The 24,054-nt window shown below is 40.5% G+C and overlaps 1 protein-coding gene across 1 annotated transcript in view; it reads left to right on the forward strand.

The window, feature by feature from the left end:
- The window catches only part of LOC121689945 (mucin-3A-like), a 59,191-nt gene extending 45,220 nt beyond the window's left edge, over window positions 1-13,971 (forward strand). The window contains exons 4-8 of the mRNA XM_042070202.1: window positions 3,594-4,589; window positions 5,450-5,623; window positions 6,072-6,516; window positions 6,916-7,984; window positions 10,664-13,971. Of these exons, the coding sequence (XP_041926136.1) occupies window positions 3,594-4,589; window positions 5,450-5,623; window positions 6,072-6,516; window positions 6,916-7,984; window positions 10,664-13,411 (5,432 nt within the window). The 3' untranslated portion in view covers window positions 13,412-13,971. The remainder of the gene's footprint in view (window positions 1-3,593; window positions 4,590-5,449; window positions 5,624-6,071; window positions 6,517-6,915; window positions 7,985-10,663) is intronic.
- The last annotated feature ends 10,083 nt before the right edge of the window (window positions 13,972-24,054 follow it).

Below are 24,054 nucleotides of genomic sequence, written 5' to 3' on the forward strand. Positions count from 1 at the left end.
CTATGGGGAAATTTTGACTAGTTTTTAATTAATAGTTTAAAAAGTATAAAAGTTACAAAGTTGAAAAATACAAAGCCCACATGTCCTAAGTAAGACCTACGTAACATAGTTTGAATGAAGTTTCTACGTTAAACGGTTTAAGCTGCATTAACTGCGTTAGAAGAAGAAGAATAAGAAGAAGAAAAAGCCTTGGAAGAACAGTACAGTGCATTTTCATGCACTGTAATAAGAACTAGAAAACGCAATTCCAGGGAATTACCAGTGCATGAAAATGCAAAACATATGGTGTGAAATATATTGTTAAAACAGATGATGTGCTAATTGGCAACCAACATGATGAGGTTTAATATAGTTCAAATGACTGAACTAGGTAGATGAGGTTTAATATAGTTGGAATGACTGAACTAGGTAGATGAGGTTTAATATAGTTGGAATGACTGAACAGTTAAATAGGTGGATAGTTTATATAGGTAAATGATTTACTTGGTAGATAAGGTTTAATATAGTTGGAATGATTGAACGGTTAAATAAGTGGATACTTTAAATGGTTAAATTATTTAGGTAGATAGTTGACGATAACTGACACTTGGAATGGCTCTAATGTTTGCTAGCAGTTATGCTACCTATGTTAACAAAGATAATAATGTTAACCAAGTTACTATGCTAACTAGCATGCTAACAATGTTAAAATGCTAAGTATGTTAACCACGTTACTTAGCTGACTTAGCTAATCGTTTTTAGCGGTTTTGCTAAAAATGCTAACTAGCATGCTAACTATGCTAACCACATTACTTAGCTGACTTAGCTAATCATTTTTAGCAGTTTTGCTAAAAATGCTAACTAGCATGCTAACATGCTAGCATGCTAACTATGCTAACCATGTGACTTAGCTAACTTAGCTAATCATTTTAAGCAGTTTTGCTAAAAATGCTAACTAGCATGCTAACATGCTAGCATGCTAACTATGCTAACCATGTGACTTAGCTAACTTAGCTAATCATTTTAAGCAGTTTTGCTAAAAATGCTAACTAGCATGCTAACATGCTAACTATGCTAACCATGTGACTTAGCTAATCATTTTAAGCAGTTTTGCTAAAAATGCTAACTAGCATGCTAACATGCTAGCATGCTAACTATGCTAACCATGTTACTTAGCTAACTTAGCTAACTAGCTACAGTGGGTAGGCTTCATAGTTGATGACAAGTAACAGTTACAATGGCTGAACAGTTAAAAAGTTCAGTAGTTTAAAGGGTTGAATTGTTTAACAGTGAAATATTGTAGTGAGGACTTTTATTTTGAAACAGTTTTTGGCAGAGGAAGCAGTTGAACAGGATGTGTAGTCTTAATAGGGCCAGTTTGTATGCTTAAAGCCTGAGACTGGCAGTTGGTCCAGGTGGCCCGAACACCTGCCATAGGATTCTAATTGCTTAACGGCCGTATTGTGATGTCATAATCATAATGTTAAGTCAATGGGGAAATTTTGATTAGTTTTTAATTAATAGTTTAAAAAGTATAAAAGTTACAAAGTTGAAAAATACATAGCACCCATGTCCTAAGTAAGACCTACGTAACATAGTTTGAATGAAGTTTCTACGTTAAACGGTTGAAGCTGTATTAAATGCGTTAGAAGAAGAAGAAGAATAAGAAGAAGCCTAGGAAGAACAGTACAGTGCATTTTCATGCACTGTAATAAGAAGCCTAGGAAGAACAGTACAGTGCATTTTCATGCACTGTAAAAAGCCTTGGAATAACAGTACAGTGCATTTTCATGCACTGTAAAAAGTGGTAAGCGGAATAATAATAATAAGAAGTTGCCTAGGAAGAACAGTACAATGCATTTTCATGCACTGTAACTAGAAAATGTAATTTCGAGGAAATTACCAGTGCATGAAAATATAAACATACTGTATATTAACATAAAATGCCAAACAAACTTTTATTTGGAAACAGTTGGGAGGAGTCATAGTTGATAACAACTGACAGTTGAAATGGCTGAACAGTTAAATAGCTGAGTAGTTTAAATAGTTAAATTATTTAATAGTGAATTATTGTAGTGAGGACATGTATTTTGAAACAGTTGTGGGCAGAGGAAATAGTAGTCTTAAGAGAGCCAGATTGTATGCTTTAAGCCTGAGACAGAGTATATTTTAAAAGTTGAATGTAGATAGTGTAATGGATGTTGATAGGCAGATTGTTTAATGGATGTTGATGTATAGTTTAATGGGTGGATGAGTGAATGGTTTGAAGAGGATGAATGGATAGAAAGTTGGATGGAATGTGCCTTATATTCTTGATATGGATATCCTAGAATGGAGAGACACAGAGAGAGTTGGCCTAGTTAAGCATAAAGCAGTTGATACAGGTGCAATCAGTTTAACTGGCCCTTTGATGGGTCCTAGTAGTGAGCAGCTGGAAGTTGATAAAGGTGCAAATCAAGTTAATTAGCCCATTGTGATGTCATCAGCCCATATTAAGTCTATGGGGAAAAATAAGCTTGTTTTTTTATTAATATCTCAAAAAGTATAAAGTTTACAAAAGTGAAAAATACATTCCCCACGTGTCCTTTTCAAGACCTACGTTACAAAGTTTGAACGAAGTTTCTACGTTAAACGGGTAAAGCTGAATTAGACGCAGAAATTTGGTGGGAAGAATAAGAAGAAGAAGAAGAAGAAGAAGACTTCGGATAACAGAACAGTGCATTTTCATGCACTGTAATTATATTACAAGGGTTCCCCGAGCAACTCAGGGTTAGGTGCCTTGCTCAAGGGCACAACGGTGGAAGCCGGGTATTGAACCCACAACTTTTCAGGCTACTGCATGCTAACCCAGCACATTAGCCACTACGCTAACACCGCCCCATACACCATAAAAACTGAATTTGAAGATAGTGGCATATTACATATAGTGTTCATTCATATGGTTAAAGTGCTGTAATGGTCATAACACTTTTGAGTTCCAGCTGAGTTGCAATAGTTATCCACTTCAGTCCATTTCATGGCTAATGTACATGCTAAAGATATAAGGGGAAGGGTCATCTTGAATTCACTAAGTAGGCTACTGACTAAAGCTGGGCAGACAATGTGTGATTTTCTTTTCACGTCTGCCCTTATGGGTCTGAATCTGAATAATTTATGTAAATGTGATCTTTCAAAGATTCTTTTAAATTTGCAGACATTGCTGTTTTCGTCATTACAATACACTGAGTGTAGATTGATGAGGGGAAATATGAATTTAAACAATTGTTTTTATATAAAGCTGCAACAAAACAAAATGTGAATGTGAGGGACTCTGAGTACTTCCTGAAGAGTGTCTCAGTCAGAGCCATGAATAATTCCATCCAATGAACACTTTACTTCAGGAGCATGGAAGGGAGGGGTTTAGTTTGAGTGGCTGTTAACCTCAAAACCTCAACAACCTTTGTGTGAAATCGACTCGCAGCCTCTGCCTTTAACTTTATACTGTATACTCAACATAGATAGATAGATAGATAGATACTTTATTGATCCTCAAGGGGAAATTCAAGAATATGACATATGACTCTTCTTTACCTAATCCTGTTTTGTTCATGTTGTTACGGCTTCTGCTCTCACAGGATCTGTAAGCGTGGAGATGCTGACCACAACCACTAAGGTACATCATTCAACATCTACTTCTGCTAGCAACACACCTCCATCCAGTGCATCAGCATCAGCGACTCCAACTCCATCATCTTCCTCCACACCACAGTCAACACCAACTAGCAGCTTGCACACAACCACAAAATCCATAGCCACTGTGTTGACCGAAAACAAGACACTAATTGTCCCTGGAACAGAGCACACCACTGATCATACAATTACAACACCTGTATCAGCAATGCCTTTAAGCTATGAAGCAAGTCAATCCACCTCACCAGAGCCCAGTATAACAACTTCATCACATCTAACCACAATCTCAAACTCTTCCCTTTCATTATCAGCAACAGCAGCAACAACAATACCTACCACAAAGTCAGTGACATCACCATCAATATTAAACACTTCAGGTTTGACATATGTATCTACTCTTCAATCCACATCATCACTAGCACATGAAACATCCCAAGATACATTGACTTCACTGTCAATGACAAGTGCACCTGCCATACTACCTAGTACACAGCTGTCATCTACAACAACATCTTCTGCAGACACACATGCATCAACTTCATTACAAGACTTAATCAATGAGACACAAGTAACATCGACATCTAATTATTCTCCATTATCTGACACAACACTTACCTCTAGTTACAAGGAAACATCACCCAGGCAAACCCTGACATCAGCCTCTGGAGATTCACAACCCACAGGCATAAAACCTGACACAACATCTACCACCAGTCCCATGACAACTTCCACACACCTGACCTCATTGTTATTTACAACACCTGTATCAGTAATGCCTTTAAGCTATGAAGCAAGTCAATCCACCTCACCAGAGCCCAGTATTACAACTTCATCACATCTAACCACAGTCTCAAACTCTTCCCTACCATTATCAACAACAGCAGCAACAACAATACCTACCACAAAGTCAGTGACATCACCATCAATATTAAACACTTCAGGTTTGACATATGTATCTACTCTTCAATCCACATCATCACTAGCACATGAAACATCCCAAGATACATTGACTTCACTGTCAATGACAAGTGCACCTGCCATACTACCTAGTACACAGCTGTCATCTACAACAACATCTTCTGCAGACACACATGCATCAACTTCATTACAAGACTTAATCAATGAGACACAAGTAACATCGACATCTAATTATTCTCCATTATCTGACACAACACTTACCACTAGTTACAAGGAAACATCACCCAGGCAAACCCTGACATCAGCCTCTGGAGATTCACAACTCACAGGCATAAAACCTGACACAACATCTACCACCAGTCCCATCACAACTTACAAACACCTGACCTCATTGTTATTTACTGAATATATAACTGACGTTCAATTCAGCACATCTCAAGAAAGTGTTTCATCAGGCCAAAGCCTTGAAACACCATCAGACAATGGGGAGCATGCGATCAATCTGTCATCTCTCTCATCTTTAATTTCCACACCGGTACCATTGGCATCGTCATCAACAACACTTGGAAGTGACACTCACAATTCACAATTGCCCTCCACAAGTGGATCCTCTTCACTAAGATCAAACTCAACATCTGCAGTTGTATATAACACCACATCAACACTGCAACAAGGTTTAACATCAAGTGTCTTAAAGTCTTCCACCAAAGACAATGCAGATTCACAGCTTACCACAATCTCACACACTGCAGAGGAAATGCCTTCCTCCTCTGAATTGTCATCAACAGCATCACCAACAATGCATATCACAAAGTCTATATCTAAGGTAACATCTCCACCAATGTCAACCAATTTAACATTGGTATATACATTTGTTCCACAGGTATCCACAGCAGCAGCCGTTACCGACCATTCAACTACTCTATCAAGCATAACCCAAACTACAACACAATTGTCTACAACCAAAACAGTTTCTCCGCTCACAACATCTATACTTACCCAAACAGTTCCCCAGGATCCAGCAACCGACGACAGCATTGCACCCTCCACAGGTGCAGCATCATCTGCAATGACAACCATGCCATATCAATCCATGTCACAGCTGACATCAAGCATGACATTTTCAGAGTCCAACACACACATATCTACCACCCAAACAAAAACTACCAATATCCCATCACAACTAACAACATCCCCAGATGCTGCTCACATGTCAGGCTCTTCTGAAGGCACAATCACAAATATACCAGTATCCTCTCCAACATTGTCTCAACTAACAGCATCTACTATGGTAGACATTGTAACTGACTCTACAAGTACATCTGTGCCTACATTCACAACACAACCAACAACTGTAACACCACCATCTGTCACACCAACTTCAGCATCTACAACTGTGTCAACCGCACCCCAGCTTACCACTCTTACACAAGAACAACCTACAACTAAAAACTCTGTTTCAGCATCTGCAATATCAACTTCTAACTCAAATGCCTCTGTAGCAGATAATACCCCAGGGGCATCTGCAGAACCTACCACACCAAAAGCTTTCTCATCACCTGACACAACCACTACTTCAACACAGCCAACCACAGCCTCAGTTACTACAAGCATAGCTGTATCTTCAGAAGAAACAAGTAAAGCAATTTCTGTGACCTCTTCAGAAACACCTGTAATGACTACATCTTCCTTAGGAACACCTGTCACGTCATCAAATTCCTCTGCAGCCCACACAGCTCATCTTCAACCCACAACATCCCTAGCTCATGAATCATCCCAATATATGCCGACTTCAGCCGATACCGTTTCTTTACAACCTACAACACTGACCAAGGCAGTCCCCCAGGATTCCTCCACTGGCAATACCATTACATTATCCACAGGTGCAGCATCATCTGCAGTGACAACTGTGCCATATCAATCCATGACTCAGCTGACATCGACAGTCACATTTTCAAATTCCCAATCTACAACTGTTTCTGCACACACAAATGATTCTACAATGGAATCAACCACACAAATATCTACCACGCAAACAAAAACTACCAAAACCCCATCACAACTAACAACATCACTAGATGCTCAGGTACCTACATCCACAAAGCAACCAACAACAGTAACATCACCATCTGCTGTATCACATGTCACTCCAGCTTCAGCATCTACAACTGTGTCAACCGTACCCCAGGTTACCTCTCTTACACAAGAACAACCTACTTCAATACTAACCCAGGCAGCCCCCCAGGATTCCTCCACTGGCAATACCATTACATCATCCACAGGTGCAGCATCATCTGCAATGACAACTGTGCCATATAAATCCATGACTCAACTGACATCAACAGTCACCATTTCAAAATCCCAGTCTACAACAACTGTGTCTGCACACACAAATGATTCTCCAATGGACTCAACCACACAACTATCTACCACCCAAACAAAAACATCTCAAATCCCGTCACAATTAACAACACCACTAGGCACTGCTCATGTAACAGGTTCTTCTGAAAGCACAAACACAAATCTACCAGCATCCTCTACAACACCACTCCCATTAACAGCATCTACTGCAGTTGATGTTATAATGGATTCACCAAGTACATCTGTGCCCACATCCACAAAGCAAACAACTACATTATCACCAACACCTGCTGTATCCCATACCAGTCCAGTTTCAGCATCTACAACTGTGTCAACCACACCCCAGCTTACCACTCTTACACAAGAACAACCTACAACTAAAAACTCTCTTTCAGCATCTGCAATATCAACTTCTAACTCAATTGCCGCTTCAGCAGATAATACCCCAGGGGCATCAGCAGAACCTACCACACCAAAAGCTTTCTCAGCACCTGACACAACAACGACTTCAACACAGCCAACAACAGCCTCAGTTACTACAAGCATAGCTGTATCTTCAGGAGAAACAAGTAAAGCAATTTCTGTGACCTCTTCAGAAACACCTGTAATGACTACATCTTCCTTAGGAACATCCGTCACGTCATCAAATTCCTCTGCAGCATACACAGCTCATCTTCAACCCACATCATCCCTAGCTCATGAATCATCCCAATATATGCCGACTTCAGCCGGTACGGTTTCTCTACAACCTACAACACTGACCCAGGCAGCCCCCCAGGATTCCTCCACTAGCAATACCATTACATCATCCACAGGTGCAGCATCATCTGCAATGAGAACTGTGCCATATCAATCTATGACTCAACTGACATCGACAGTCCCCATTTCAAAATCACAGTCTACAACAACTGTGTCTGCACACACAAATGATTCTCCAATGGACTCAACCACACAACTATCTACCACCCAAACAAAAACGTCTCAAATCCCATCACAACTAACAACACCACTAGGCACTGCTCATGTAACAGGTTCTTCTGAAAGCACAAACACAAATCTACCAGTATCCTCTACAACACCACTCCCATTAACAGCATCTACTGCAGTTGATGTTATAATAGATTCACCAAGTACATCTGTGCCCACATCCACAAAGCAAACAACTACATTAACACCAACACCTGCTGTATCCCATACCACTCCAGAATCAGCATCTACAACTGTGTCAACCGCACCCCAGCTTACCACTCTTACACAAGAACAACCTACAACTAAAAAATCTCTTTCAACATCTGCAATATCATCCTCTAATTCAAATGCCCTTGTGGCAGATAATACCCCAGGGGCATCAGCAGAACCTACCACGCCAAAAGCTTTGTCATCACCTGACACAACAACTACTTCAACACAACCAACCACAGCCTCAGTTACTACAAGCACAGCTGTAGAAGAAACAAGTAAAGCAATTTCTGTGACCTCGTCAGAAACACCTGTAATATCTACATCTTCCTTAGGAACATCTGTCACATCATCAAATTCCTCTTCATCCTACACAGCTCATCTTCAAACCACATCATCCTTAGCTCATGAATCATCCCAATATATGCCGACTTCAGCCGATACGGTTTCTCTACAACCTACAACACTGACCCAGGCAGCCCCCCAGGATTCCTCCACTGGCAATACCATTACATCATCCACAGGTGCAGTATCATCTGCAGTGACAACTGTGCCATATCAATCCATGACTCAGCTGACATCGACAGTCACATTTTCAAATTCCCAATCTACAACTGTTTCTGCACACACAAATGATTCTCCAATGGACTCAACCACACAAATATCTACCACGCAAACAAAAACTACCAAAACCCCATCACCACTAACAACATCACTAGATGCTAAGGTACCTACATCCACAAAGCAACCAACAACAGTAACATCACCATCTGCTGTATCACATGTCACTCCAGCTTCAGCATCTACAACTGTGTCAACCGCACCCCAGGTTACCTCTCTTACACAAGAACAACCTACTTCAATACTAACCCAGGCAGCCCCCCAGGATTCCTCCACTGGCAATACCATTACATCATCCACAGGCGCAGCATCATCTGCAATGACAACTGTGCCAAATCAATCTATGACTCAACTGACATCGACCGACACATTTTCAAAATCCCAGTCTACAACAACTGTGTCCGCACACACAAATGATTCTCCAATGGACTCAACCACACAAGTATCTACCACCCAAACAAAAACATCTCAAACCCCATCACAACTAACCACACCATTAGGCACTGCTCATGTAACAGGTTCTTCTGAAAGCACAAACACAAATATACCAGTATCCTCTACAACATCACTCCCATTAACAGCATCTACTGCAGTTGATGTTATAATGGATTCACCAAGTACATCTGTGCCCACATCCACAAAGCAAACAACTACATTAACACCAACACCTGCTGTATCCCATACCACTCCAGAATCAGCATCTACAACTGTGTCAACCGCACCCCAGCTTACCACTCTTACACAAGAACAACCTACAACTAAAAACTCTCTTTCAGCATCTGCAATATCAACTTCTAACTCAATTGCCGCTGCAGCAGATAACACCCCAGGGGCATCAGCAGAACCTACCACGCCAAAATCTTTGTCATCACCTGACACAACAACTACTTTAACACAGCCAACCACAGCCTCAGTTACTACAAGCATAGCTCTATCTTCAGAAGAAACAATTAAAGCAATTTCTGTGACCTCTTCAGAAACACCTGTAATGACTACATCTTCCTTAGGAACATCTGTCACGTCATCAAATTCCTCTGCAGCCCACACAGCTCATCTTCAACTCACATCATCCCTAGCTCATGAATCCTCCCAATATATGCCGACTTCAGCCGATACGGTTTCTCTACAACCTACAACACTGACCAAGGCAGTCCCCCAGGATTCCTCCACTGGCAATACCATTACATTATCCACAGGCGCAGCATCATCTGCAATGAGAACTGTGCCATATCAATCCATGACTCAGCTGACATCGACAGTCACATTTCCAATATCCCAGTCTACAAGAACACACACAAATGATTCTCCAGTGGAGTCAAACACACACATATCTACCACCCAAACAAAAACTACCAAAACCCCATCACAACAAACAACATCACTAGATGCTACTCTAATGACTGGCTCTTCTGAAGTCACAATCACAAACCTACCAGTATCCTCTTCAATAATCTCTCAAACAACACCTGGCTCATTAGTTAATTCACCAAGTACATCTGTGCCTACATCCACAAAGCAACCAACAACAGTAACATCACCATCTGCTGTATCACATGTCACGCCAGTTTCAGCATCTACAACTGTGTCAACCGTACCCCAGGTTACCTCTCTTACACAAGGACAACCTACTTCAATAGCAACCCAGGCAGCCCCCCAGGATTCCTCCACTGGAAATACCATTACATCATCCACAGGCGCAGCATCATCTGCAATGACATCTGTGCCAAATCAATCTATGACTCAACTGACATCGACTGACACATTTTCAAAATCCCAGTCTACAACAACTGTGTCTGCACACACAAATGATTCTCCAATGGACTCAACCACACAAGTATCTACCACCCAAACAAAAACATCTCAAACTCAATCACAACTAACAACACCATTAGGCACTGCTCATGTAACAGGTTCTTCTGAAAGCACAAACACAAATCTAACAGTGTCCTCTACAACACCAACAACACCAACATCTGCTGTATCGGCCACATCTACGTCATCTACCTCTGTGGCGGCCGTGTCAGCTGTGAGCCAAACAGTTCAATCACTCCCCACAACATTACAGATCACCACTGAAGAGAACATAACTAGACAAACTGAAACCACACTATCAACAATTTTGCCAGACAGCTCGGCCAATGCACAACAGTCAGCAAAGCTGTCTACAACTCCCAAAACCACTGCCTCCTCCACAGATGTTACAAACAGTGACTGGTCATCACTGCAAAATTCAACTCAAAACATTACTTCAGTTTTAGCCAAACAGTCAACTACATCTTCAACGACATCCACTAACGTTCAGCCTTCTACAATCAATCCAAACCACAACTCATTTACAGAATTATCACCAACACCTACATTATTTCAGCCCAAAACAGAGAATAGCAGTTCATCAGTTTCACCATCATCACCTATGTACACTACATCTTTGCAGACATCAGATCTAACTAAAGCACAATCATCAGGTACAGCTCAAACATCTACACAAGTATCTTATACTAATATTTTCGACAGCAGTGCATCTACACAACATGTATCCACAACTAGTTCAACCATACCAGACTCTGCTTCAAGTGTAATAACAACATCTGACCAAAAGTCATCAGAGTCGACCACAACACAAACAATTTTCACCACCACGGCCACTTCTACAGAATTTACGACTGCAACTACACCGTCAGCAACTAGTACTTACACTAATACTTTAGACAACAGTGCATCAACGCTACATGTATCTGCAGATGGTCCAACCATTCCTAGATTCACCACCATAATCACTCCAACACAATTCACAACAGCAACTACACCATCAGGAAATACTTTAGACAGCACATCACCACAGTTTGTATCTTCCGCTACTCAGTTAAACAACAGCTCAGCAAGCCCCACACAATCAACACCTGAAACAAAACAAGCTTCAACTGCAATTTCAAAAAACACTTCAGCTACCAAGACCTCCCCTTCCTTACCAAATCCTCTCACTGAACAGTTAAACACTAGTGTTAGACCTCAACCTACATCTTTGTCAGTAAATATAACCACTGCTCTTTCTAAAGAACCAACATCAGCCACATCATTACTTAGTATTGCACCCTCAGACCTCTCAACAGTGACCACACCCATAGTTTCATCAGCTAAATCGCCAATAACAGCAACAACAATGCTAGACTCGACAGACCATAGCGTGACCACAGCTAAATCCATCAATGTAAACACCACTACGCTTCCTGCAGGACCAACCGTGTCTGCAGCAGTAGTTACTGATGGGGGTTCAACTTCTCAAACCCAGCCAGGAGCTACAAATGCATCACCTGCCTCGATGGTGGCCACTTCTGTTGGGCCAGGAACTACATCAGTGTCCATAGCAGGAGCTTTCAGTAGCACCACACAGCACCCAGAACAGCCAGAGTCTGCCGCTTCACCTTCAGGTGGCAGTTCTGTCACCAGTGCACTTCCACTAACAGGGAACTCTTCTTCACAGTCAGCAACTACAACCACTTCTTCACCACCAACAGCCACAGCAACCGCCAGCCCTTTGTTTTCACATTCAACATCTCCCACTGAAGGGTCACATGTGTTTACAACAAAGCCCACAGAATCCCTGACGACCAGTAGCATGTTAGCATACACATCCCATCCTAATGAGGTCCCATCAACAGCAGGCACAGACTCAGCAGCAACATTCCCATCCACAAATTCAGTTTCAGTCAACAGCACAACACCAAAATCAAGTAATATATCTCTGTCAACAGCAAGACCTAATAGTTCTATCTCAACAGCAGTAACATACAACACAACTCACACCTTAGCTGAGACAGTCACATCGCCATCAACACAACAAGGACAACATACCAGCCAATCAGAACTCAGTACAACATCCCAAAACTCCATGCAAACAACAATCACTGGTGGTCCTGATGTCGAAAATCAAACAAACACAATCACAAACCCCACTGAAGTATTCTCCTCAACAGAGACATCCTCACCACCCCAGGATTCAGTCACATCTTCAACTGGGAACATAAGTCAATCACAGAACACTGTAGTCACAGAACATGCTACTGTCACCTTAGCTCAAAACTCCACAACAGGTATACCTGCTTCAGTTGTTTCAACATCAGCTCAGCCATTTGTTGTCACACCCACATCTAACAGCTCATCACTATCCAGCACAGGAGCATTAAGTCTGTCACCAACAATCACAACTAGTGCACCAATAAAAAACAGTGCACCTGCCTTAACAACAACACCGCTAGTGCAACCTATCAGCACAGCGGCAACTGAGAGTAGCAAACCAGCATCCAATATCACCAGTTCAACCCACTCTTCTCAGTCATGGACTCAAAATCCACTGCAAGGGAATGTTACAGAATTGCAGGGCAACATTACAGTGGACACTGAGCTCACAGCTACAGCTAATTCCTCCTCACAATTCACTACATCTCCCATGTTCGAATCAACTGCTGTTGTGGACAGACCTTCTATCAGTCCTACCACGGTGGGTGACTCCAGTCATGCTACAGATCAAAACCCAGAGACTGTCACTATACCAGAATCCTCAGCAAGTCCTCTTCCAACTCCATCTGCAAAACGAGTCATTGTGTTCATCAGTCTGGAACCTCTGATCAAGCCCATCTCATTTGAGTACCCAAAGGTGTCAAATGCCACATTTACTATTCCCTAGGATAACCAACATAATGCCCAATAAGCTGCAACAAGCAACTCCTCAACATAAATCTATGGTTTATGATACATACTTTCTTTTCTTTTTTGTATGCAAAATGCATTTTTATTGTAAACAATAAGTATTTCTTTAGGAAATATATGCCCTAAACACTTTTCCATTTTTTGATGTAGTGTGTATTGTGTAATGACTGCTCAGTAGTGTTTTAAAGGAAGGTTTTAAAAACAAAATCTGTTTTAGCAATTGGGAAAAAACTGTAATAATGTTGTTTGTCTGCAAGCTCATCCTTGTGATTTTGTACAAAAAGAGATGTTAAAGATGTACATGTAGAAGGTGTACATGTCGGACAAAGTGTAAAGTCTAATGTCTAAAACTAAAGCTAATGTAATATATTGGTAACATCTATTCACTAAAAAAGGATCAAAGATCTTTTCTTGTTGCGTTGTTAAATTAGGACTTGAGAGATGTATAGAGATGTGTAGAGACTTTGTACTGACCTTACAAGCTGATCTAAGGAAGCATAAACTGAAGTTTATAATTCAGTTCATATATATTTTTATATTTGCAATGGTCAAAATATGTACAGAAAAGAAGATTTTCCACATAAAACTGATCACTTCAAAAAATAAATTCAAAGCAAAATTCACATATCTGGGGTATGTATGTTTGTCTGTAGAGGGAACTTTCCCAGTCAGAAGTACAAACAGTCCTTGTTACACAGCTAATGGCGTTTTACAAACGGAAGTTCGGGAGGAGCGTGACAGAGTTTGCCACGCCTCCTTCTTCAATCAGTCAGGTTATTTATTCGCAGTCTACCTGCCGAAGTTGCAGCATTGGAGTTATTCAGTGTTCTCTACAAATTTAATACAGCAAAGTAGAAACCTATAACACCCATTTTTCACCTTTCAGTAACTATCCTTATATTCACATAATGCACACTCCCATTGAATTTGCTCAGCGTGGTTCTGGTCATAGGGTAATTCATCTTCAAACGCAATTTTTGGGGTGTATGGCAGAATCCTGCCCGACTCCTGCCTGCGCAGTCGACTCTGGCACGATTCCGCGAAGCCCTTCAGGACCATGGCCAGAGACCTCGCCAAACAGGCTTTTCTATTATGCTTTTATGTATTATGCTTTTATGTCTTTAGGCGAATTCAGGAATGAGAACTAGTGAATGCCAAGTGCCAAGCTGATCACAGTGCGGTAGAATCCAAAAGGGGAAAAGAAACCACGAATGCCATCTCTTTATGTAATGTTTGCTACTTCCTCAAGTCACATTTCAATTTGTAATACGTACTCTGATGATGGCAGACAAAAAAAGATGAAACATGCTGGGGCAAACTATCTTTATGTGTGGGGTCAGCGTATTTCAGGACGTGTGCCAGGCCCTTGTCATCACTCTTGCAATAATCATTGTGCATTATTGCATTTTACCCCCAGGAGATATATGCCCTGCCCTGAACACTTTTCTACTTTTTGATGTAGTGTGTATTGTGTAATGACTGCTCAGTAGTGTTAAACCAAAATAAGGTTTTAAAAACAAAATCTGTTTTAGCAATTGTAAAAAAACTGTAATAATGTGTGTTTGTCTGCAATCTCATCCTTGACTGAGATGGCTTTCAGAAATAAAGGTACATAAAGGTACATAATTGTACCTGTAGGGGTACAAAGGCTTGTCACTGGAGCAGTACCCTCAACAGTACAAAAATGTGCCCCTTAACCAAGGTGCATAGTTGTACCCTTTTTGCTTGTATCCTTTGATGGCAAATAAAAAAGGGGCACCTTATGGTGGCAATCATTTTTCATTTACCCATTCAAAACATCATTAAAATAATGTTAATGTTCATGGGAAAAAATAATAATAACACTGTACATATCAAGGGCCATTTATTGGCCTGAGCTCTCTTAATAATGCAGGTGTGAACCATAAAACACATGGATATAGAACATTTTCCCAGAGCAGCCAAATTGTGTTAATATGCAGAAGAAAACACACTTAATTTGCATGATATGATCAACAATGAATACACCTTTCCATGAATAGTTGACAATGTTAGAAAAACATTAAACATGTTACATGCTTTCAAGCTCTTGTGTGATATCTGGTTGTACTGTCGCCATTATAAATGAAGTCACACAACAGCACACACACACACACACACACACACACACACACATACACACACTAAACACTGAGGCAGTGGTACATAAACCAGTCAGTTTTGCCTAAAGCACAACCAGTTAGCAATACTGATTGGAATGTTAAGTTAGAGCCAAGAAGCAGCAATAGCTTTCACATAGTATCACATTTGGCTGTGTTGTGTGTTTGACTCAACTTCTGAGTGATTTTGTACAACAAGAGATGTTAAAGATATGTAAATATAGAAGATTGGACTGGTCCTACTCAGTTCATACTGAGGCAAATGTCTGATTGACAGACAAAGTGTCAAGTCTAATGTCTAAAACTAAAGCTAATGTAATATATTGGTAACATCTATTCACTAATCAAAGATCAAAGATCTTTTCATGTTGCGTGCCATGTTATTTAAATTAGGATTAGAGAGATGTATGGACTTTGTACTGTTCTTACAAGCTGATCTAAGGAAGCATGAACTGAAGTTTATAATTCAGTTAATATATGTTTATATTTGTAATGTGCGAAATATGTACAGAAAAGAAGATGTTCAAACTGATCAATTCAAAAAAATAAATTTGAAGCAAAATTCACATATCTGTGGTATGTTTGTCTGTAGAGGGAACTTTCCCAGTCAGAAGGAAGTACAAACTTGTTACACACCTATGCCAAGCTGATCACAGTGCAGAACTGTGCCAAAAGGGGAAAAAGAAACCATGAATGCCATCTCTTTATGTAAGAAGAAAACAAGTGGGATAAACTATCTTTATGTATGGGGTCAGTGTATTTCAGGACTTGTGCTAGGCCCTTGTCAACACTCTTGTAATAATCACTGTCCATTATTGCATTTTCAGACCATTAATCACTGCCTTGTGACTTGTGAAAATGTGATGTGTATTTTCCATTTTGCGTTTCATCAGATATTAAACTCAAAATGTGACATCTTTGTTTCTTTGTGACAAACCTGTTAAACCTACAGGGCAAGGAAATCAGAATGTGGTTTCTAGCCGGCGACTGCTGTCATCAACCACGGTCACATCTCATTAATTTTGTAAGAGAGTTATACGGTGATGATGGGAACATAGGCTACATAGGCTAGTGTTATCACCAAAGTGGAATCATTTCATCACATTTACAGTGTCCAAAGCATCAAGACATCAAGATAAACTGACAAAAGACATGTTTTAAGCCCTTTCTAATCAACTTCATCAGAGATGCTAATGAATGAATGTGTGTCAATAATGATAATGATTATGATGGTGTTTTGTATGCCTACAGACAGGGGTGTCTTAATACCACCCTAGGCCCCTGGGCTATGGAGGTTTTTGAGCCCCCCGACCCCCAAAACGCGAATATTAATTATGACAAAATAATACCTGACCCGCGATCCGACCGCTTATTTACAAAATGTGTGCTTTAGTAGCCTAACATGCAGTGTAGCCTATGTAAAACCTTTACATAAACAGGAACAGAAAGCTACAGTGTGCTCAGGGCTCAATGGATACACTTCACAGCACAGTTCACGAGTAGCCCCCACACGGTCCCCTTTGCACCGAATATAACTCAGAGATGACAACCAGGAAACCGGTCTGATAAATTCTCAGCACCAATGGAAACTCAAGGGCACTTATTTTCTCCATCACAGATGTGCTGTGTCACAGTCAAATTACAATTATTATGTACCTGTGAAAGTATATAGATGTTATTTTATGCTTCTTGCTATGAACAAATGTTAACAGGAGTAAATCTAAATTAATTCTAACTGGGCCATTAGTGTCAACAAACTGAATTTATCAGTTTTGACATGTGGAATATCTTATTTTCTACATATACAGGACATACCAGAGATGTGGACTGGAGTCACATGACTTGAACTCGAGTCAGACTCAAGTCACGATTTTGATGACTTCAGACTCATTTTGACAAAATTAGAAATTACTTTCAGTTCAACTTGGACTTTAATGCTATTGACTCGAGGCTTGACTTGGACTTTGTCCCTTTGACTTGTAATGACTTGCGGCATGGGTAAAATTGTTTGTATCTTCTCAAAAATAACTATTTCCTGCCCATACCAACTTTAGCATCCTCATGTAATCCTCAAGGATTCCATGGAACCATCGTTTTTCGTTTTGATTTGTAGCCTCCCCGCTGGACTGGACCCCCTGAAAGGTGGGTAGGGCAGACACAGTTTTCTGTGAATATCTCGAGAACCGTAGGGTTTAGGAAAACCACCTTTTTTGTATGTTAATCTTAAGGGCCATGTCAACCCATTCCATAACCACTCATTTCATGTATAGCGCCACCTAGTTAAAAGCAAAAAAGTAAAAATTAGGTGTTGTAATTGCAGGTATCTGTGACCTAACATAGTCAAAACTGCACGAAATTGGAAGTGTATGATCATTATGACACCCTCCGAATGCATGTCAAGTTTCGTGAACTTTCGTTCATGGGGGGCCATACAATAAAATAATTTATGTGTACATTTAGTTTTCTGTGAATATCTTGAGAACCGTAGGGCCTAGGATGACCAATTTTTTAAGTATGTTTGCCTCCAGGGGTCATGTTAACCCATTCCATATGCACACATGTGCATAAACAGATAGGTGTTTTAATCACAATATCTCTGGCTGACATAAGTATAACTATAAGTATAAGTATATATACTTTTTTGATCCCGTGAGGGAAATTTGGTCTCTGCATTTAACCCAATCGGTGAATTAGTGAAACACAAACAGCACACAGTGTACACACAGTGAGGTGAAGCACACATTAATCCCGGCGCAGTGAGCTGCCTGCTACAATGGCGGCGCTCGGGGAGCAGTGAGGGGTTAGGTGCCTTGCTCAAGGGCACTTCAGCCGCAGCCCACTGGTCGGGGCTCGAACCAGCAACCCTCTGGTTACAAGTCCAGAGTGCTAACCAGTGGGCCACGGCTGCCCCAAACATGACATGGTCAAAACTGCACGAAATTGAAAGTGTAGGATCATTATGACACCCTCTGAATGCATGTCAAGTTTCGTGAACTTTCGTTCATGGGGGGCCATACAATAAAATAATTGATGTGTACATTTAGTGACCGTACACCAACAGAGTTTTCTGTGAATATCTTGAAAACCATAGGGCCTAGGATGACCAATTTTTTAAGTATGTTTGCCTCCAGGGGTCATGTTAACCCATTCCATATGCACACATGTGCATAAACAATTGCACAACATCAATTTTATTGTGCTTATAGAGCGCCAACATTACACATGTATCATGGCGCTTTACAGAATGTAGGCAATCAGAGAAAAAGGAAAGAAAGGAAGAAAAGAAAAGAAAGAGAGAGGCCCATGGGTAACAGGGGCGACAGGGGCAGTAGAATGCAATAGTGAGGCCCATGGGTAACAGGGGCGAGAAAAAACTCCCTAGAATTGGAGATACATATAGGAAGAAACCTCGAGCAGATCCATGACTCAAGGGCCTGACCCATCTGCCTAGGGTCAATACAGGACAGTAAGGTCTGTATACATGACAAATGCATATGATAGTCAGGTGTAGAGAATAAGACATGGTGTTAAAAGCACTTGAGCTGAAAGTTACAAGAGGTGGGGTGATTACGTATCCGGTTTGATAATTCATTAATCCTGATTTAGTGACAGAAAGTTCAAATAGTCCAGCGTTGGATTTGTCCAGGGGAAGGGAGTTGTCAAGGGGCATGTGGTGGGTCGGCAGACGTGCCAGGAATCCTGGCAGAGTTGTCATAGGCAGGTGATGGGTCGCTAGGCTGTACGGGCCAGGAATCCAGATAGGGGGACAGTAATAGGGCAGTCGAGGATGGGACTTCAGGTGAGATGGGTGAGAGGAGGGCCAACAATGGATGGTTGATGACTGGTGATGATATAACTCACAAGTGAGGTACAGTAAGGGGAAAGAAAGAGAGATGTAGAGTGGGTTAGTATTACTGAAAATCAAAATGGTTAATGTCAAGTGGTACTATATATTGTTAGCTGCTAAGGCAGCCATGTTCATGCTCCCAGTGTGTAGCGCTCTAGCTGCAGCAACTCGAGCTAGGTAAAACCGATTGTTTCAGTTTTGTTCATACTGACAGTACTCGGTGACGTTGAGATATGTGAAAAATCACCGGAGTTCTCCTTTAAGTTTGAGCAGTAGTTGATTTTCAAAGTTAGTTGCACTCATCCTTGGTCGCTTTGCAGTGAACAGTAATCCAGCACAACTGAAAAGCTCCTCACAGGCAGCTGAGGCAGGCAGGCAAATGTTGAGTTGCAGAGAGTTTTTTTTATATTTGGAAACGAGCAGGTTCAGCAGATTAAAGTGCGTCAGACTGACATTTTCACCAGGCATTAGTAATAACTCAGGTAATCCACACATAAAAAATCGTAGAGTAATGTGTAATGAAGTGGAATAACACAGGGAAAAAGTATTGAACACGCTAAGAAAAAGCACTAAGGCAAGGAAAGGAAAGGAACGAGCTGGAATCCGTAAGTAGTTAGAGAGTAGTTATCCTTTCAATCTCTGCAAGCCTGGTTAGTAGCCAACATATTGATGGGCTATAAAAAGGTTTTTCATTACCAAGGTGTCACACAAGAAACATTTCATGATGGATAAAAGCAAAAAGCTCTCCCAAGACCTTTGCAACCTTATTGTTGCAAAACATATCAATGAAACTGGTTACAGATGCATTTCAAAACTTCAGAATCTTCCAGTAAGCAGCATGGGAGCCATTATCTGCAAGTGGAAGGAACATCACTGCATCATCAACCGGCCATGTACAGGATCTCCTCGCAATATTTCTGATCAGGGAGTCAGAAGGATAGTCAATTCCAAGAGCCAAATACCACTCGGAGAAAGCTCCAGAAAGACTTGAAGGCAGCCAATTCAATTAAATTCAATTAAACAGTTCTGGAAGTAACTAAAGATCAGGATTCACAAGAGGGACCCCTGGAATCTGTTTAGAACAATGGGCCAAAATCACACCTGATACCGTGACTAATACGTTTTGTCATCCAGAAAATGTCTTGAAGCTGTCATTACAAACAAAGGCTTTTTCACAAACTACTGAAGAAATTTCAGTAGGCATGTTCAATACTTTTTTCCTGTGTCATTCCACTTTATTACACATAACTCTTATGTTCAGATTTTTTATATATGTGTTAATATAATGTGTGATGAAAATTCGAATAGACTCACTGGAAGTTTAGGCTAATTACTAAAAAAAAAAAAAAAGCGTTCAATACTTATTTCCACCATATATTTATTTTACCTGGCTGCAGCAACTTGAGCTAGGTAAAACCGATTGTGTTGGGGGATTTTTCGTACCCCCCCCTCCTCCCCCCCCAAAAAAGTAACTAAGTAACTTTTACTTAAAGTACATTTTAAATGAACTACTTTTTACTTTTACTTGAGTACATTTTCAGATGGGTAATATAACTTGTATTTGAGTAATATTTCATCAAAGTATTGGTACTTTTACTTGAGTACAATATTTTAGTACTTTTTCCACCTCCTCCAAAAAAAAAAGGCCAATACAGGAAAAAGAGAGACATCAAAATGAAGGGAAACAACTGCTAATAAACTTCTTTCCAAAGAAAGGTGAGCACAAACATCAAAACACGAAATCCCATGGTGTTTGCTTGAATATCTCCGCAATCATTAGTGCTAAAACGAACTGAGACAACCCACTGAAATAGCGGAAAATACACTTTCATAGGTTAGGCTACACATGTAATCCGAATGATGCATCTCGTGATCAAGCTCCATCTCCATCACTTTCAGAAAGACTGCATGGCGCCAGCGTCATTCAGTCCTGTTGTAGGCTACATGCTGATCATTATCACTAGGCTAGTGGTTTAGGGCACAATTTTTTTTTCTCTCCCTTTCTGTTTTCGTTAGTTTTACAATACTTCACTCAAAATGTAATCAAGTAAAATTTAAAATACCGATTTTATAAACTACTTAAAAATACAAAATACACAGAAAAATTACTCAATACAGTAACGTGAGTAAATGTATTTCGTTACTTTCCACCTCTGGTTACATTATACCATAGTGAGAATAGGCAAGAGAGGGAGAGTTGAGAGAGAGAGAGAAGGGGAGAGAGGAGGGGGGGGGGGGTTGTACGGCGTGACACATGAAAAGTCCATGACAGCATGATAGCAGCAAAACTAAGGCATGGTGAGGGGTAGTCGACACCAGCGCAGGTATGGTCAGTGACCACCATTGCACGCGCGACTGGGGTGCTAGTCACACGAGGACTCAGCAGGGTTGTCCATTCCTAAAATCCCTGAGGTGGGTGAAGTTCCACACCGCACCATACCTAACTATGGGAGGCAGTAAAGAGGTATGTTTTAAGTCTAGACTTAAAAATAGGGAGGGTGTCTGCTAGTCGAATTGAGGAAGGGAGATTATTCCAGAGGAGGGGTGCGCGATAGCTGAAAGCTCTGCCTCCTACTGTAGTTTTTGAGATTCTTGGAATTACAAGAAGGCCAGTATTCTGTGATCGTAGCGGTCTGGGTGGGTTATATGGGACTAGGAGATCTTTAATATATTCTGGTGCCTGGCCATTAATGGCTTTGTATGTTAGAAGTAATATTTTGAAGTCAATGCGACTTTTAACAGGCAGCCAGTGTAGAGATGCCAGGATAGGGGAAATATGTTCATATTTTTTAGTTCTAGTGAGTGTGCGAGCAGCTGCATTTTGTATAAGCTGTAAGCTCTTTAGACAGGTGTTATTGCAGCCAGCGTATAGAGCATTGCAATAATCAATCCTTGAGGTGACAAAAGCATGGATTAATTTCTCAGCGTCTGGTAAGGATAAAGACTTCCTTATCTTTGAAATGTTCCTTAAATGATAAAATGAAGTTTTGGTAATCTGTTTTATGTGATTACTTAGTGATAGGTCTTGGTCAATTGTAACTCCTAGATTTTTAACACTTGTGGATGAGGATAGTTGAAGATCAGTAAATGTAGCCTGTGATGAGGATAGGATATCCCTCATCTTTTTAGGACCTAAAACCATGACTTCTGTTTTATCGGAGTTCAAAAGCAGGAAATTATTTGTCATCCATGTCTTTATGTCTCTTATACATGTGTCAAGTTTGGCTAACGGAGTTAATTCGTCAGGTTTTATGGAAAGGTATAGTTGTGTATCGTCTGCATAAGAATGAAATTTAATGCCATGTTTCCTAATTTCTGAGCCTAGAGGAAGCATATAGAGAGAAAATAACAGGGCCCCTAGTACTGAGCCTTGAGGCACCCCATATTTTACCATAGTCTGGGTAGACGGTTTATTGTGAACCTGTACAAATTGTCTGCGGTTAGAAAGGTATGATCTAAACCAAGCGAGTGCTGAGTCTTTAATGCCTATCGAATGTTCAAGCCTGTGGAGTAGTATGTTGTGGTCTATGGTGTCAAAGGCAGCACTGAGGTCCAGGAGGACCAATATTGATATATGTCCATTATCGGCAGCAATGAGGAGGTCATTAAAACCTTTAACTAAGGCTGATTCAGTACTGTGGTGAGCTCTGAAACCAGACTGATATAATTCTTGGATTTTATTAATATGCAAGAAGGTACCAATTTGTTTCGACACTATTTTTTCTAGTATTTTTGACAAAAAAGGGAGATTAAATATAGGCCTATAGTTGGCCAGGTTGTTAGGGTCAAGGGTAGGCTTTTTGAGGGATGGCTTAATAACAGATAACTTAGACGACTGTGGTACATGGCCTGATAGCAGTGAGTTATTTATAATCTGGAGAAAAGCATTATTCAAGAAAGGGAGAGCAGTCTTCAGAAGATGGGTAGGAATAGGATCTAGTAGACTAGTTGTAGATTTTGATGAAGAGATTGTGGAAGTTAGGTGTAACTGAATTCAGCGTTGTTCGTCTCATATGTGATTCAATTATATTTTCGCTACCGTTCAGCAATGGAGTATGAATATTTGGTGAGACTGATTGGTTATTAATCTTCTCTAATTGTTTCAATTTGTCATTGAAAAAGTTCATTAAGTCATTACTGTTTAGGCAAATAGGGATAGATTCGGTTACTTCGGTGTGGCTCTTCGTCAGGCGGGAGATTGTGGTAAAGAGAAATTTTGTATTGTTTTTGTTTTCTTTGATCAGCGAGGAATAGTAGGTTGACTTAGCTTCGTTGAGTGTTTTTTTGTAGGTGATAAGGCTATCTTTCCATGCTTGCCGAAAAACTTCCAATTTAGTGGTACGCCATTTTTGTTCAAGTTTACGCGCTGTTTGTTTGAGTGTTTTTGTCTGTGTGGTATACCATGGAGCACGCCTTACTTGTTTTCTTATTCTCTTTTTGAGTGGTGCTACTGAGTCAAGAGTTGAGCGTAATGAGTTCATCACATTATCAGTTAACAAGTCGACCTCGGCTGGATTAAGGAAAGGGCCTTCTGATAGACCTACCACATGAGTCCGGAAGGGGGCAAGCGTAAGCGAAATTCTTTCTAGAAAGTCTGTGTTAGTTTTTTCAGATAAGCCACGGCTGTGGTATTCA

Source organism: Alosa sapidissima, chromosome 18, assembly GCF_018492685.1.
Source record: "Alosa sapidissima isolate fAloSap1 chromosome 18, fAloSap1.pri, whole genome shotgun sequence".
Classification (NCBI taxonomy): Eukaryota; Metazoa; Chordata; class Actinopteri; order Clupeiformes; family Clupeidae; genus Alosa; species Alosa sapidissima.